General features: G+C 33.1%; 2 protein-coding genes across 4 annotated transcripts in view; both read left to right on the top strand.

The window, feature by feature from the left end:
- The window catches only part of LOC100645124, a 253,887-nt gene that overhangs the window by 165,857 nt on the left and 69,848 nt on the right, over positions 1-18,182 (top strand). The window lies entirely within an intron of this gene.
- LOC100642927 (chromosome transmission fidelity protein 18 homolog) lies at positions 14,353-18,178 on the top strand. Of its 3 annotated transcripts, none has more exons than XM_003396423.4 (11): positions 14,356-14,549; positions 14,749-15,012; positions 15,077-15,212; positions 15,294-15,483; positions 15,581-16,005; positions 16,075-16,317; positions 16,398-16,738; positions 16,811-17,052; positions 17,146-17,408; positions 17,473-17,758; positions 17,838-18,178. In XM_003396423.4, exons 1-11 carry the CDS (start codon positions 14,468-14,470, stop codon positions 18,012-18,014), a joined length of 2,649 nt encoding a protein of 882 aa, XP_003396471.1. In that variant the 5' UTR covers positions 14,356-14,467; the 3' UTR covers positions 18,015-18,178. The 3 variants fall into 3 exon arrangements, with proteins under 3 accessions (XP_012165476.1, XP_003396471.1, XP_048263431.1); XM_048407474.1 differs by lacking the exon at positions 14,356-14,549 and adding an exon at positions 14,577-14,594 and having other exon boundaries at positions 15,088-15,212; XM_012310086.3 differs by lacking the exon at positions 17,838-18,178 and having other exon boundaries at positions 14,353-14,549; positions 17,490-17,575.

The raw sequence follows: 18,182 nt of genomic DNA, 5'->3' as shown, positions 1-18,182 counted from the left end.
GACGTTAACAGTTTTCAATGTTGAATAATATCTGTACTTAGCATGGAATGATGATGTCCAAAAGAACGGTGTCTGACGTGTTGCCGCTTCTAAGTTTCCTGAAGCGCGTAGATAGTGCTTGATCGTATCGAACAAACACATGGAGTATTACCTGGAGTAAAGCCCTGGCGTTTTCGATGATTCCTTGGTCAATTTCGAATCGCATTCCAGTGGCGTAGATCGAGGTTAGGTTACAAACTATCGGACTTCTCTATCAGAATGGTGATTGCGTCGGTGTAATTAACGTCAGTAGTGTTCAACGATTGAATACAGCACGCGGCTCTTCCCATTACAGTGGACCGGAGATACTGTAGCTTTTGTACGGGTGTCAATCAATCGTTGCGATTCATTGTTACAGAGATACCGTAGAAAATATTCCAATTTTCGATGGCTCCGTCGAATGTAGGTAGATGTATTTCTGTCACTTTTGTTGCCATCGGCCTAAAGATTGCGGATGATCTGCCATTTATGAATGTCGAGGGCAGGTGATAGTCGCTCACTTTCGATGAGATTCGTTAATCGCGCGACCTGGACTTGATATTTGCGTAGTTCATCGAAACAGCGATCGTGTTCATCGTCGCCGAATTCTTCTATGTTGTCCTGGATAACCTTGAACACACTTCACATGTCGTCGATAGATGTATGATTTCACTTAAAACCACCTCTTCATGCTGAACAAACGTCACTAACTTAACAATTTAAACATTTTAACAGTTGTTTGTTTTCAACACCTTTTAAAAACTAGAAGTGTCTGACACGACGCGTCGAGTATGTGCATGTTTCTTCGGATACTCTACTGAAAGTGTATTCTGATCGAACAGTTCGTAACTAGTGACGTTCGATGATGGTGATGTCCAGAATTTAAACTATCGATGAGCGTGTCTAGAGACGAGCGGATTGGTTGATGACAATTTTCCTTAAGGAAGTGAGGGTAACGGCTATTCTTGCCAATTGGTTGAAGAAATGCTGGAGGGGGAAGAGTACTGGCCGCCTCCGTTCAAGGGGGGCCTTGAGTGGGGACTTTGGCCGTTAGCGGCCTTCCAGTGTCGTACATGGGAAAACTTTTGTCCCGTATTATACCGTAAGGAGCAATAAACTTTAAGAGCGTCTTGATTTGAAGGATGCAATAGACTTAGTCTCAATAAAGAGAATTTTAGACGCGGCAATAATGCTTCCTTGGGACTAATCCGGGTCCGAGCAAATGTATTTGACAGTTATTAACCATCTTGACCGTTGGATGAATCAGAATATATGAGAATATATGGTTGAGTTACAGGACGTACCACTCCTGTGTATATTTTAATAAAATGGAAATATTTATAATATTTTTCAGACACTGATAAATTATCCAATATAATGATGAAATCATTTTTCTCGCGACAACTTCTACATTGCTCACTATACTTTTATTTAGATTATTTGCAAAATTAAAGCTGCCAGATGGATAACATTTTAAATTATAATATCATATAATAAATCTTTCCGGATCTCTACTTTGCGATAAAATAATTACGATTAACAAAAAGTATTATTTTTAATAATTACTTTTAATATATAAAAATATAACTTTCCCTTAAAATTTAAAGATCATAAAATAAAATATCGCTAATGATGTTTATTGCAATAAAGTAATGGATAATTCAAATTCCATTTGAAAACATTGTAAAGAAATGTGTATGATCTTGATTTGATATCTCGATTAAACCATCGTAGGAAAACATAATTAAAAAAGAAAAAAATAAAATTATGATATACGTGGATAATATTCTCCAACACAATACCAATCGTAATGCAGAACATCAACACTTCAGTTAAAGCATGAATGTTCCACAATAAATTTTATAAGCATAATTTACGTTGCATTTTTAAATTCAATAATTCGATCAACTATTACTTTTTAATTTATTTAATTTACTCCAACTAAAAGGAAACTCATCTTTTCTAGATGACATGTTTTCAACCCTGCAACACTCACCACGTTAAAGATAAAGAAAATTAGAATTTCGTCCTTCAAACGAATTAAACGCGCATTTTTTCGGGTCTTTGATCAAAACACTGAAAGAAAAAAATCGACTTTGAATTTTCGCTCGGTACGCGTGCACTTTATGGCATGGAGCCATATTAAATCAATTGTCTATTCTGAAGAAATCGCAAGTTGCGAGCAATTGAAAGAAAAGATTACTGTAGCCTTTCATACTTTAAAACAATCGAATACGTTAAAAAGTGTTCATAGAAATTTAATTAGAAGAGCAGAAGTATGTGTTCGGCAGAATGTGCAACATTTTCAGCAATTTTTGTAATAACAAACTTTATGATTACTTCATATTATATCATTATGTATTTCTAATTTTCGTTACTGCAAACACAAGCTTAAACTGCGATAATATACATCGAGACAGCGATCTACAGTGAGATCCGTTATAACGAGACGTGATACAGTGCACGCGTACCGAGCGAAAATTCAAAGTCGATTTTCTCGAAAACAAAGCCTCAAACGAAAAATTTTTATTCTATATTTCAGACATCTTTTTTCGCGTAGAATCAGTTTCCCTTTCCACTTGTACCACCAGTTACCAACCACCCTGTATATTTTTGCATCCTGTTGAAATTCATTATTTATATGATTGTTTACAAAAATTCAAAACATTATGATCTGTTTTTAAGAAACATATATTAATGAACCTCACAAACTGTTCAAGATCGAGAAATTAAAAAAATGCACTTGCCATATTCTTCATGTACGCCCTTTATATGTAATATGACACGTTTACCATATACGTTATATAACTACATAATATAATACTACATAAATGACATTAGTATACCATATACCTAATACATGTGTAATATTTATATACATACCTTAGTGTTTTATTTTAATATTTTAATAGCTTAGTTTTAATAGTTCTTAAATAAAGTGACATAACAAAGAATGGATAAAACCGTGATATTAATTCTACTGAATGAATTTTTTATAAACGCTGAAGCGAAGAAAATGTAACTGTCACTGTACATATCGTAAAATTAATTGTTAAATATATACACAAAACTAAATAATTTGACGACTTTATAAAATTATTTCTCAAATGATAAATTTGGAATCTATACGAATTATTTCTTTAATGCAAAAGTGCTAGTTTTATTTTTTGCCTATTTCTTTTAGCACCGCATCTCAAAATCGTAATCGTCATTCTGTTTTGTGCAGAAGTGGTGTAAGTATATAGCTTTATTAATTTCTCAGTGGGTAGGAGTATAAGTGAGAATTGTCCACTCGATTCTTGCAGTTTTACTTTATTCCTTATCACACAGTAATCAACTTCTTTGACTTATACCACTTTCGCATTGAATATCACAGATACTAAAGCTAATTGTGATTTATTGCAATTGATTTTATAAAGTACAAAATATTTTCTAATTCTATGTCTCGCACAAAATATATTATTACATTTTCTAGATGTGGTTTGGAGGTTTCAAAATGTTCTTTTGATAGATGCTTGTTTCTACTTACAAGATTTTATGATATTTTGTAAGTTAATAAGAAAACACTTGTAGATTATGATAATAAATACTTACGTAAGCAAATTGAAGTTCAACAAGAAACGAAATATTAAAATATTTTTGAAGTATCGAAAGCCATCATACGAATATGTAACTTAAAATCCATTACATACTTTTAAAATTTTTAAAGCAGAGATTTCTATAACAATTTATTAAATTACGTAATAATAATAACAATTTAAGAAAATAAATGTAAAATTGTTCAGCATGTGGCCAAATACAGAATTTTACACGAACATCACTAACATATCGCATATTTAATGAAAATTAAATAAAATATTTTAAATCTTGAATCTATGCATTGATAAGAAAGATGAAAGAATTTTTAAGAAGTTTCTACGCATGGAAAGACTTTCGATGAAATGATAATGGTCATTTATTTAAACACCGTTAAGGACACGATTACACGAAAAGCAGCTTGCGGGGAAGTATCACCGCTGATGGTTATTCATGTGTCATGGGCAGAACCCTTAGAAATGTCTATTGGACGAGCCTGGCAAAGGATCGATGACCGGATCTCAGTAACCTCTTTGGTGAACGCATTCGACTGGTCTGATAATCGAAGGGCGCCGTTGGTGACCTATAGCACTTAAATCAGACGTATTTTCTCAGAAGGAACATGGAAACTCAAAAAGACGAAGTCAGGAAACTCGGTGTTTTACAGGTTTAGTATTGATTTCTTTTATTTAATCGAAAATTGGGTATAAATAACAAAATGGCTAATTTATTACATGAAAAATACGTTTATTTTTTGAAAATACATCAATATAAATACAAAATTCCTAGTCCTTATAATTATAGATTTTTTAATTATTTATACTTAAAAAATTTAACTATGGACCATTTAATTTTAAATATAACGCTTATTAATTAATATTAATATTAAGTTTTACAATACGCTTCTCGAAACATAAATAGTACATATATCTTACCTACTTGATATTATAAGCTAAGATACATAATTTATGGAAATGGTTCATTTTTAATGTAAGTGATTAACAGGTGTTGTCTTCATTTTGAGATTACGATATAATCACACTTATTTCTACCATGAATGTCTGAATGTAATTCACGGAAAACAGCGCAGATTACAAATTACATATATGATATAAAAGTTGTCAAAATGTACAGACAATACGTAATATATAACAATATAATGTATATGTAAAAATGTAATGAGTATTTTATAATAATAATAATGTTATTACATTGTAATAATATTTTACAATGTTTTACAATATTTTACAATATTTTACAATATTTTACAATATTTTACAACATACATTATATTATACATGCTCAATATCTATAGATACATAAAATATCCAAACAAAAATTGACTTTAGGAAATAAAATAAATCTTCATTTCTATTTTACAACATACAAACTTTTTTATTTCATTACTTTGGTATTTAATTTCTGCAGAATAAATAGACAGAATCGCAACAATCGTAATAAGATGAACATTTTGCTAACAGCTCAAGTATTGCCATATTAAATATACGACGTTTATTAAATTTCTATAATACAGTTAACACAGTTAATACAGATAATACAGTTATCAAAAGAACACAAAAAGGTCGAGCGGAACGTGTTTAAGTATTGAAAAACTGAACAAGGAAAATTACTCCACATGGAAATTACAAATGGAAGCAATTCATCAAAGATGAATTGTGGAAATATGCAAACGATTCAATAATTAGACCTGATTATCTTTAAGATATTAATACTACAAAATTAGTAATTAATTTCAATTAATGTTAGTTTTAAAGGGCAAATCAATTTTTTGGCATCTAGCTAGTTGAAAAACAATAATAAATAATATTCACAAGGGGAAATATGTATAATTCAAAATGTAATCTCCATTAGATCAATTTTCCTGTATTCGACCTTTTCCATTAGATGTATATATTGAGAAAATATATAACGATTTTATATATTACTTTCAGTGTTACAACAGAAGAATCTATAGTACGAGTAAAAATTCCATCAATGTCTAACGTAAGAGTTGTACCCATCGGCTTTACTCTCCAAATTAAGAAACAATTTATATTTAATATTGTAATAGCTATATTATGACTACTAATACTATACTAATGTTAGTATAACAAACATATAAAACTTATAATTAAAACTTATAATTAATACTATATGCATTATTTAACAATCTATTCTATAAATATTTGGTTTGTAAATCTGGACAATCAGCTTAGCAAGCCCCAACAACCGGCCCCAACAACAAACAGCTTGAAGAGGCTTTTTTAACCTCTTCCCGCACTTTAGCGAGTCGACTCGCTAAACTACGGGAAGAGATTAAAGTGAAATCACACATCTATCGGTAACACTTGAAGCCTGCTCAAGGTTATCCAGAACGAGCTAGAGAATTCGCGACGATGAACATATCCGCCAATTCGATGTACTACGCGAATATCACGCCCTGGCCGCACGATTAACGAATCTCGTCGAAAGTGAGCGACCATCACTTCCCTCGACAACCATAAATGGCAGATCATCCTCAATCTCTAGGCCGATGGCAATAAAGGTGACAGAACTACATCTAACCACATTCGACGGAGCCATCAGAGACTGGAATATTTTCTACGGCACCTCTGTACCAATGAATCGCAACGACTAACTGACACCCATACAAAAACTGCAGCTTCTCCGGTCCAGTGTAATGTGGAAGAGCCACGTACTACATTCGATCGTTGAACATTACTGACGCTAATTACACCCACACAATCGCCATTCTGAAAGAGAAGTTCGAAAGTTCGTAACCTAATCTCGACCTACGTCACTGGAATCCGATTCAAAACTATCAGCAACAGACCAAGGAATCATCGAAAACCCCACGGCATTACTTCAGGTAATACACCAGGTATTTGGGAGACACGATCAAGCACTATCTACGCGCTTTGAGTAACTTAGAAGCGGCAACACGTCAGACACCGTTCTTTTGGACATCATCATTCCAAGCTAAGCACAGATATTATTCGACATTGAAAACTCTTAACGTCTACTGGAACTCCGTCGACCATTTCATCCCCTACTCAATTAAGACTACAAACATCACCACCCTCCTCATGAAACGAGTAATCAGCTCCGAAGTCGCCAAAATTACGACTCGCTGGGGTTGTTCGAGCCGCTGATCGGGCAAAGAAGCTGCTACAACGGGTTTGGCAATGAAAGGTCGATTAGGACGAATGCCCTCAAGTACACATACATTCAGAGTGGAACAGATATTACCCCCAATTACCAGTTACGGAACAAGAATAGGTTCCATCGCAAGACAATAATCGATTCCCCAAAAGAGATCGAATGTCGCGGCTTCGGCGACGTCAGCGAGAAGACATATGAGGTCTGTGTTTGCCACCGCAACATCAACCCTCACGACCAACGTCTGGAAGCAAATCCTCACAGCCAAATCAGAAATACCACGGCTCAAATGAAGACCACACCATGAAGATTACTCGGACTCATTCCACTATCGTCCTCCATTGGATTAACACATTTAGTTACTCTAACCACAAATGATTTAATCACTGCGTACAACAAGCTTATAAAGCTACTCAAACTCAGTCATTTCTCCGAAGAAATCCGTACTCTCTGAAGAGATAGAGACACGACGGTAAAGAGGAAGCTCCAGCAACTGAATCAATTTCTCGATAAGGGAGGGATATTGCAAATTGATGGCCGACTGAGCCATTCGCCGATGCCCTTCCCTCAAAAACGTTTAATCATCCTGCCGAAATCATCCGTCACGACTACTACTACGAATCTGGAGCATAACGAAAAAAGTTATTTCCAAGCTCATCCTGGAGCGTCCTAATTCCATTCTACAACGACCTACTCTAATGACTGCTCAGATCAACATTTCAACACTTAAGGTTATCTCTCATCAGGGAGATCTCCCCTCTGTAAAGAACATCGCTGAGTGATCGAACGGGGAGATCTACCTTATTCAATTTTGCAAAGCGTTTCTTTTTTTTCTATTGTCAGTTATTGTTATATAATAAATGTTATATAATAAAATACATCAATCTAGTGGTGTTAAAATTAATTAACAAGTTACACTATCAGTTCTGACTAAATAAAGTTATAATCGAACGATACCACATTGTAAAAAAATGTTTTTAATTTCATGTTCAATCGCGTTATTTACCTTTAGTTATCTTTAATGTTTGTAATTTTGCCTATACTTTTTATACTTTTAATATATACTTTTAATTTGACATTTTGTTTACCTGAAGTTAGTTGAGAGAGAGAGAGTGTGTGTGTGTTGTGTACAGCAACGCTAACAGGTGCTGGAATTAGGTCTTCTATCCAATTCCTTCTGGAACGCTGGCTGCCTGGGCTCATCTGGATCAGGTTGGCTCGGTAGTAGCACCAGCCGTTTGACGCTTTGAAGCTCGTTGAAGTTTAAACAGTTGCAGTTCGGATGCCGTTGAGGCCGAGATGAACCTTGATGAGCGGGTGTCGTGGCCAGACAAATCGCCTTTTTCTGCTCCGGTATTTCTAGCAAACGCGTTGGGCTTCACCTTGGGTGCATCCTTCAGATTGGGTAACCATTCTGGTCCATGTTGCCAAATGGTCAGGCATAGATATTCTTCCGGCGAGTGACTTCGGGAAATGTGTTAATCCAATGGAGGATGATAGTGGAATCAGTCCGAGTAATCTTCATGGTGCGGTCTGTATTTGGGCCGTGGCACTTCAGATTTGGCTATGAGGATTTGCCTTCAGACGTTGGCTGCGGCGGTTGATGTTGCGGAGACAAACATAGAATTCATACGCCTTCTCGCTAACATCGCCGAAGCCGCGACATTCGATCTCTTTTGGGGAATCGATTACTGTCTTGCGATGGAACCTATTCTTGTTCCGTAACTGGTAATTGGGGGTAATATCTGTTCCACTCTGAATATATGTGTACTTGAGGGCATTCGTCCTAATCGACCTTCCATTACCAAACCCGTTGTAGCAGCTTCTTCGCCCGATCAGCGGCGCGAGCAACCTCAACCAGTCGTAATTTTGGCGACTTCGGAGCTGATCACTCGTTTCGTGAAGAGGATGATGATGTGTGTACCCTTAATTGAGTAGAGGATGGAATCGTCGACGGAGTACCAGTAGACGTTAACAGTTTTCAATGTTGAATAATATCTGTACTTAGCATGGAATGATGATGTCCAAAAGAACGGTGTCTGACGTGTTGCCGCTTCTAAGTTTCCTGAAGCGCGTAGATAGTGCTTGATCGTATCGAACAAACACATGGAGTATTACCTGGAGTAAAGCCCTGGCGTTTTCGATGATTCCTTGGTCAATTTCGAATCGCATTCCAGTGGCGTAGATCGAGGTTAGGTTACAAACTATCGGACTTCTCTATCAGAATGGTGATTGCGTCGGTGTAATTAACGTCAGTAGTGTTCAACGATTGAATACAGCACGCGGCTCTTCCCATTACAGTGGACCGGAGATACTGTAGCTTTTGTACGGGTGTCAATCAATCGTTGCGATTCATTGTTACAGAGATACCGTAGAAAATATTCCAATTTTCGATGGCTCCGTCGAATGTAGGTAGATGTATTTCTGTCACTTTTGTTGCCATCGGCCTAAAGATTGCGGATGATCTGCCATTTATGAATGTCGAGGGCAGGTGATAGTCGCTCACTTTCGATGAGATTCGTTAATCGCGCGACCTGGACTTGATATTTGCGTAGTTCATCGAAACAGCGATCGTGTTCATCGTCGCCGAATTCTTCTATGTTGTCCTGGATAACCTTGAACACACTTCACATGTCGTCGATAGATGTATGATTTCACTTAAAACCACCTCTTCATGCTGAACAAACGTCACTAACTTAACAATTTAAACATTTTAACAGTTGTTTGTTTTCAACACCTTTTAAAAACTAGAAGTGTCTGACACGACGCGTCGAGTATGTGCATGTTTCTTCGGATACTCTACTGAAAGTGTATTCTGATCGAACAGTTCGTAACTAGTGACGTTCGATGATGGTGATGTCCAGAATTTAAACTATCGATGAGCGTGTCTAGAGACGAGCGGATTGGTTGATGACAATTTTCCTTAAGGAAGTGAGGGTAACGGCTATTCTTGCCAATTGGTTGAAGAAATGCTGGAGGGGGAAGAGTACTGGCCGCCTCCGTTCAAGGGGGGCCTTGAGTGGGGACTTTGGCCGTTAGCGGCCTTCCAGTGTCGTACATGGGAAAACTTTTGTCCCGTATTATACCGTAAGGAGCAATAAACTTTAAGAGCGTCTTGATTTGAAGGATGCAATAGACTTAGTCTCAATAAAGAGAATTTTAGACGCGGCAATAATGCTTCCTTGGGACTAATCCGGGTCCGAGCAAATGTATTTGACAGTTATTAACCATCTTGACCGTTGGATGAATCAGAATATATGAGAATATATGGTTGAGTTACAGGACGTACCACTCCTGTGTATATTTTAATAAAATGGAAATATTTATAATATTTTTCAGACACTGATAAATTATCCAATATAATGATGAAATCATTTTTCTCGCGACAACTTCTACATTGCTCACTATACTTTTATTTAGATTATTTGCAAAATTAAAGCTGCCAGATGGATAACATTTTAAATTATAATATCATATAATAAATCTTTCCGGATCTCTACTTTGCGATAAAATAATTACGATTAACAAAAAGTATTATTTTTAATAATTACTTTTAATATATAAAAATATAACTTTCCCTTAAAATTTAAAGATCATAAAATAAAATATCGCTAATGATGTTTATTGCAATAAAGTAATGGATAATTCAAATTCCATTTGAAAACATTGTAAAGAAATGTGTATGATCTTGATTTGATATCTCGATTAAACCATCGTAGGAAAACATAATTAAAAAAGAAAAAAATAAAATTATGATATACGTGGATAATATTCTCCAACACAATACCAATCGTAATGCAGAACATCAACACTTCAGTTAAAGCATGAATGTTCCACAATAAATTTTATAAGCATAATTTACGTTGCATTTTTAAATTCAATAATTCGATCAACTATTACTTTTTAATTTATTTAATTTACTCCAACTAAAAGGAAACTCATCTTTTCTAGATGACATGTTTTCAACCCTGCAACACTCACCACGTTAAAGATAAAGAAAATTAGAATTTCGTCCTTCAAACGAATTAAACGCGCATTTTTTCGGGTCTTTGATCAAAACACTGAAAGAAAAAAATCGACTTTGAATTTTCGCTCGGTACGCGTGCACTTTATGGCATGGAGCCATATTAAATCAATTGTCTATTCTGAAGAAATCGCAAGTTGCGAGCAATTGAAAGAAAAGATTATTGTAGCCTTTCATACTTTAAAACAATCGAATACGTTAAAAAGTGTTCATAGAAATTTAATTAGAAGAGCAGAAGTATGTGTTCGGCAGAATGTGCAACATTTTCAGCAATTTTTGTAATAACAAACTTTATGATTACTTCATATTATATCATTATGTATTTCTAATTTTCGTTACTGCAAACACAAGCTTAAACTGCGATAATATACATCGAGACAGCGATCTACAGTGAGATCCGTTATAACGAGACGTGATACAGTGCACGCGTACCGAGCGAAAATTCAAAGTCGATTTTCTCGAAAACAAAGCCTCAAACGAAAAATTTTTATTCTATATTTCAGACATCTTTTTTCGCGTAGAATCAGTTTCCCTTTCCACTTGTATCACCAGTTACCAACCACCCTGTATATGTATAGATATGTATGACGCCATTTTCTTTGCTGTTCAAGGTCACTCAATGGGGGTAAAATAGAATCGTGACTGAATATTATTTTTTGTCCATTCAAGTTTTAAATTGTTAATGGCATATCAGAATTCCATTATGATTGATTTTTCCGTCGGGAGAAGAAGAAATTCTTGAATCGTGCATAACACACCTTCGTAAATTGGTGTTATGCAGTTACAATGTTTCAGACAATTTTCTTTTAATACATCTTTGTGGAATTAATTACATAATACAATTTCATATATATGTTGATAAACGTACAAAATTGTATTTAGTTTTAAATGAACTATTTATGCAAATATTAATTTACAAAACAACAGACACGAGAAATAGGTAAATATATATATAGGGTGTTTGATTTGTAACGAGTAGGTTATCTCGTACAAGTCATAGAAAAGAAGATTGCGACATTCGAAAACATAAACCCAGATGCGCGACATTTTGTAAGAAAGCTGGACGTACGAAATACCACTATGGCTGACAGCAGCAATGAGCCATATAAACAAAATAGAGACAATGCAAGCTAAAATTCTTCGAACGATAGTAAACGCACCATGGTACGTTAGAAATGATGACATACGGAGGGACCTGAGAATCCTAACGGTCAAGGAAGCATTTAGCAGATACATAACACGCACTGTACGCAATATATATAAAATAAATATATATAAATAAATAATAAAAATGAAAAAGAATACTTAATGCGTATGTGATTTTGGACACCAGTGTATAGCTATGAATGCGTTTAATTTGTATAAACATTGTGTATATGTACTATCATATATTATTTATTTATGGAGGCAAAGGATCAGAAGAAACATTGATCCTTTCTATTCGAAAATTTCATGAGGTTTTTCGATGTGCTGTTTTGAATTTTAATGAATAGATAGGTATAATGTTTAATCTACGATTTTTCTTCAAAACATCGCGCTGGACGGTTTACGCCTTCGAATATAATCTTCTTCTCTACGACTTGTACGAGGTGAGCTGTTGCCCACGTATCGTTCAATTGGAGGATTCCTGTGCACTCAGCTGCTCAGTCTGACTTTCGTTCGTGTAAGAACATGCAAAATCTTGCATTTTCAGGAGTCGCAATTGCACGACATCGGGACCGTTAATCGGCTGAATCATTAATTTATGGCACCTTTAAGCCTTAACTTATGACACGTGACAATAGGTCGAAGAACAAGCGGTCGTCCCAGGTGTTCGAACTTCACATTGTCTTACACTTTTTATGTCACAGGTAATACCTCTGTTCAAACCGATCGTCATTTTTCGAAGTTAGTAAGAATATTTTGCAGAAAAAAAGAAAAATAATAAGAAATGAAACAAAAGAAGCAATAATTGGTAAAAGAAATATTATATTAAATTTATATGAACAAGGAAAATCTTGTCCGCAAAAAATTATTAACAGAAGCCACTTTGCCGTAAAAAGCGTAATTAAACAATTATTATTAACAGAGACCCTTTTACCGTAGAAAAAATGATTGAACAATTTTTTTGCGAAAAAGATTTAACAAATGAATCACACAAAACGGAAATTTTCCGAGAGCTTATAGACGAGAAAAAAATCCTCGGAAATAGCTGGAACAGTGTAAAAATGAATCTAACACGGAAATAGACCCCAGTTTCAATAGTTCGAAGAACGCTCAAAATCTGCTGGATATGAATCGAGAGTTGCAAAACGAAAAAAAAATTAATAAAAAAAATCATCGAAATTTATTATTAACTATGTGCAAGAAAAGCATTCTGGGACAAGATACTGCTTTCAGACGAAAGCAAATCGAATATTTTTTAATGTGGTGAATAAGTTTTAGTTTGGTGAAAATCGAATACTGAATTAAATAAAAAAAAACTACATTACCGTCAAAACTACAAACCGTCAAATACGGGTGAGGTGGGGTGATAGTATGGAGGTGTACGTGCTCCTCTCGTGTAGGAGAGCTTATTTTTATCGAAAATACCACGGTCAAATATAATTAATGAAATATCTGGAAGCAGAAGTTTGGAAAAAGGCGAAAAAATAAAATTTATGTTAAGATTATTATTTTCAACAGGATAATGATTCTACACGCACAGCCTATATTATTAAACAATTTTTAAAAATCATTTTTAATACACCGTATATGTTAATGACTCTCACAATCCTCAGACCTAAATCCTATTCAGCATCTTTGGTTTGAATTGGGAAGAAGAATTAAGACACATCATATTAATAAGTAAGATCTGAAGAAAGTACTCCTTGAGGAATGGTATAAAATATATCAAAAAATCACAAAAAAGTTAGTATACTCAATGTCAAATCGTCTGAAAACTGGCATAAAAAAGTAGGATTACATACTAAATATTAAATCAAATGTTATAATAAATATATATAACAAAATCGCAAGTATGCTGATACTTCTGTTTCGCTTAACACTGACCTTTGTATGTATTCTACCTTTCTTCTGTATTATAATTATTTTTTAAATTTGTAATTATATGGTATACCATGGTAAACATTAGAATCAACAGTTATATTTTACAAAAAGATTAAATAGAGAATCACGTTCTTTACAGATTTACGAAGAATTTTATACGAAGATCCGGATTGTGTCAATATTTTTATTTGGTACTGTACACAAGCTCATAAAAGTGTTCGCTGAACCGTAGCGGTTTCAGCAATGGCACGCTACGTAAATATATTATAAACAAAGTCAGTTTTATATACATATGTATATACGTATAGAATTAATGAAATTTTAATATCATTTTCCAAGAGAATGGTTAATATACGACCCATAGTTCGTCGAAACAAATGTCAAACAAATTTTTATATGAAAATGTATTATTAAAATAGATATTAGCAGAAATAAAATAGATATTGATACAATTAAATATATACTGATATCACTTATCTTCATTGACTATGAAATCATATTTGTTTATTTACTCATGTGTTACAATTTAAAATTCCCGCGGAAAAATACGCGGCAAAATATAATAGATAATATTATACACGTATACAAAAATGTACAACTAGGATTAAATTTGAAGAACACCAATATATAACAATTAAAATATTTGTAAAACAAATTGCAATTATGGATTCTGAATTTCCCGATCCTGATGAAGAATTTGATTTAGTTCACGAAGAAGAATATGAAGTTTTAAAAGAAATTGAAGGTATACGAATTATAACCTTGCTGTCATAACTTCTTATAAATTTATGTAAATAATCTAAGAATTTGTATATAAGAAATAGGAAACTTTGTTAAATAGGATATTCTATCCTATTATTTAATAAATTTTTTGTTTATTAATGTAAAAAAAAGTTAATTAAAGTCGCAAAATAAATGTAATTACAAATTTAAATTGCTTTTAGAGCTTGAAAAAGAAAAAGGAGAACAGCCTCAAGAAATTCAGAATTTGCAGGAGAAGCGGAAAGAAGATGAATTGAATACTGTGATATCAAATCTATATAAAGAATTAAATACTCCTACATCTAGTAAATACAATGAATTATGTATTTCCAGTACTAGTAAAGTTATTGAAAGCAATGACAATTTTGATACAGATGTTACAAAAAAGAGAAATTATAATGAACTTTTTGGTGATATCTCAGATATATTAGATGTAAATGATTTCGGTATGTATCTTCATATAAATTAAAACATTCATATACATGATAAATCATTGTATTTGAATTATAGCTAATATTCAGGAACCAAAAGAAAAGAAACCACGATGGAATGAACCTCAAGAAATTATTAAAGTGGTAGTAGATGCTAAGGTTAAGTTTAATGAATGTGACAGTGGAGTTTCTTTCAACAGAAAAGATGTTGAACAGTATGTTAAAAGAAAATACGCTAACTTTTATACTTGAAAGTAGTAAAACATTAATATTATCTGCTTCATAATTTTATTTAGCAAGAGAGAGTCAATATCATTGAGAGTTCCCCGTTGGAATTTTATAGCTCTGACTAGGCCACATGATGCACAACGTATTTATATAAGAGTAAAAAATGATGAGCAAAATAAAATTAAAAAAAATACAGATTCGATTTCTAACTTATTATCAGTACCATATAGTCAACTTAAAACTGCAGCTGAAGAAATTGTAAGTGTCTTGAAGATATATATTATCTCTCGTTTCAACATATATTGGAATAACTTTAATGACATGCATATTGTAAGAATTTCAAGTCTTTTTGTAGATATTACAGAATATTAAGCGTGCCAGTAGTGAAATTCCCTACCTTGCTGCTACAAAATCTGCTAAAGATGATGAACTGTGGGTTGATAAATATAGACCTAGATCTTACATGGAGTTACTTTCAGATGAAAGTGTAAACAGACACTTATTACATTGGATAAAACTCTGGGATAAAATAGTATTTAATCGAAATTATGTTAATAACAAGAGGAAAAAAGTAAATTTTACATTTAAAAATAAAAAGTTTATGGATGAAAAAGCTTTTCAGGAAGTAGATAGTAAAGGTTTCCCAATTCAGAGAATTGTGCTACTTAGTGGACCACCTGGATTAGGAAAAACTACGTTAGCCCATTTAGCAGCCAAACATGCTGGCTATAATGTAGTAGAAATTAATGCAAGTGATGAAAGAAGTCCAGATGCATTTAGGTAATTTACAATTAAAATTAATATCCAACTGAATCATAAATTTATATAGATATGTATTGTTAAATGTAGACAAGTCCTTCTTGCATCAACACAAATGAAAGCAGTAATGGGAAACGATCCAAAGCCAAATTGTTTAGTTTTAGATGAAATTGATGGTGCACCAGCTGCATCAATCGATCTTCTTCTTAAGTTCGTACAAGGTAAATTAGTTTCAAAAGGAAAGAAAGATAAGACGAAAACTGCTAAACAATCAAATTCTTGTCACCGTCCTGTAATATGCATCTGTAATGAACCATATACTCCTTCCTTAAGGTAAATTTCTAATACAACTTATTTGTATGATTCATATACTCCTATGCACGAATATTAATTTTATTTCATATTTATTATAGAGCTCTTAGAGCAGTTGCCCTCATTATACCAGTACCAGAAGTAAGTGCTACAAAAGTAGCAGACAGATTAATGGAAATATCAAAAAAAGAAAATTTAAAAGTAAATCCTGATGCACTTTTAGGATTAGTAAAAGTATCTGGTTGCGATATTAGATCATGTCTAGGAGCATTACAATATATGGGTGGTATTAGTTTAGGCGACAATTTATCTTTTGCGTTAAAAGATAGTAGAAAAGGATTGTTCGACTCGTGGAAACAAATATTAAAAATACCCATGAACAGAAGTGGTATACTGCCTCTTTCAGAAAGAGTTCAACTTGTACTAAAGACTGTGCAAAATGGTAAATTATTTTTATAGTAATGTTATTAATACAAATTTTTAAGATATTAGTAACATTTATTTTTTACTTTAGGAGAAACAGAAAAATTAGCTCAAGGCATATTCCATAATTATCCAGAAACTTGTAATGATAATTTTAGTTATATAGCATTATGTTTACAATGGTTTCAACTTTTTGATGAAATTTTATCTCTTATTGCAAGTCTTCAAACTTGGTCTATTATGCCTTATATAAATTATATGTTCGTTGCCTGGCATTTATACTTTGCAACCACAGGAAATATTAAATTATCCTATCCTTCCATTGCATATGAAGTAAGAATTACATATATTGTATATATAATTATTATATATACATATGATATAATCTAGACTCATAAATTTAATTTAAAAATTCAATTTTCCTAGATGAGTCAGAAACATGCAAGGAACGTTGGTATTCTAACTGCTGTTCAACGAAGTAGTGGTCGTAACAGTGTAATTTTAACAATCGACATTGCTCCGTTTCTTCCGGATTTATTATCTCCGCAATTACGAACAGTTTCTGGACATTTACACTCAGACAAAGAGAAGGATGATCTTAATCGATTAGTGAATATTTTAATTGACATTGGTCTCACATTCATTCAAGAAAAGAATCTTGATGAAAGTTATGACTATAAACTAGATCCGTAAGTTAGAAAAGTATAGTCTAGATTCGTATGTAAAATGTACAAATTAATTATATTTTTTCAGTAATATATTTGAAATAGGCATTTTTCCGGATTGTAAGTATCATCGAACACTCACATATACAGTGAAGCAAATAATTGTTCAAGAGTTAGAAGCTGAACGATTACGACGAGCTGAAAATGCAATAAAAAATACAAGATCTATTCAAAGTAAAAATGAAAAAATTACAAATCATAATGTTATAACCAATTCAACATCAGATCCTGTCACCAAGATATGCAATAATGCAGCTAGCAAAACTAATGTTATAGAACAATCTAAAAATCTTCAAGCGAAAACAACAGAAACAGTAATAACTTTCTATGTTTTTTTAAATATTATTTAATTCCTCTTCAATATAAATATTACAAAAATTATGATAATTACAGAAATATAAGGATTTTTTTGGAAGAATTATTACAGTCGATCAAGATAAACACAACAAATTGGATAAAGAATCAATCAATTCGTTAAATCGTTTAACAAAGAATGGTGTATGGTATAAATACAAAGAAGGTTTTAGCAATGCAGTTCGCCGAAAAGTTAAAATGAGGAATCTTCTTTAAATTATTAAATTTAATTTTTTATTATTTTTATTATTATCATCATTATTCTATGTTATAAAAAGTGTGCTTTTGTTTGATTTCAGAGCTTAACATGTATTTTTCCAACCTCTTCATATATGTAAAAGCATTGCTTGTTATAATAAATATACAAACTTCATCAACTATATT

The sequence above is a fragment of the Bombus terrestris genome, chromosome 7 (genome assembly GCF_910591885.1).
Source record: "Bombus terrestris chromosome 7, iyBomTerr1.2, whole genome shotgun sequence".
In the NCBI taxonomy this organism is placed as follows: domain Eukaryota; kingdom Metazoa; phylum Arthropoda; class Insecta; order Hymenoptera; family Apidae; genus Bombus; species Bombus terrestris.
This window is presented reverse-complemented; position numbering and strand designations above follow the sequence as displayed.

Excerpts from the sequence above, each read along its gene's own strand:
- LOC100642927 (XM_003396423.4), top strand. The coding sequence starts at position 14,468 with ATGGATTCTGAATTTCCCGATCCTGATGAAGAATTTGATTTAGTTCAC. Across the intron at positions 16,318-16,397 it reads CCATATACTCCTTCCTTAAG|AGCTCTTAGAGCAGTTGCCC; the intron begins GTAAATTTCTAA and ends TATTTATTATAG. Across the intron at positions 16,739-16,810 it reads ACTAAAGACTGTGCAAAATG|GAGAAACAGAAAAATTAGCT; the intron begins GTAAATTATTTT and ends TTTTTACTTTAG.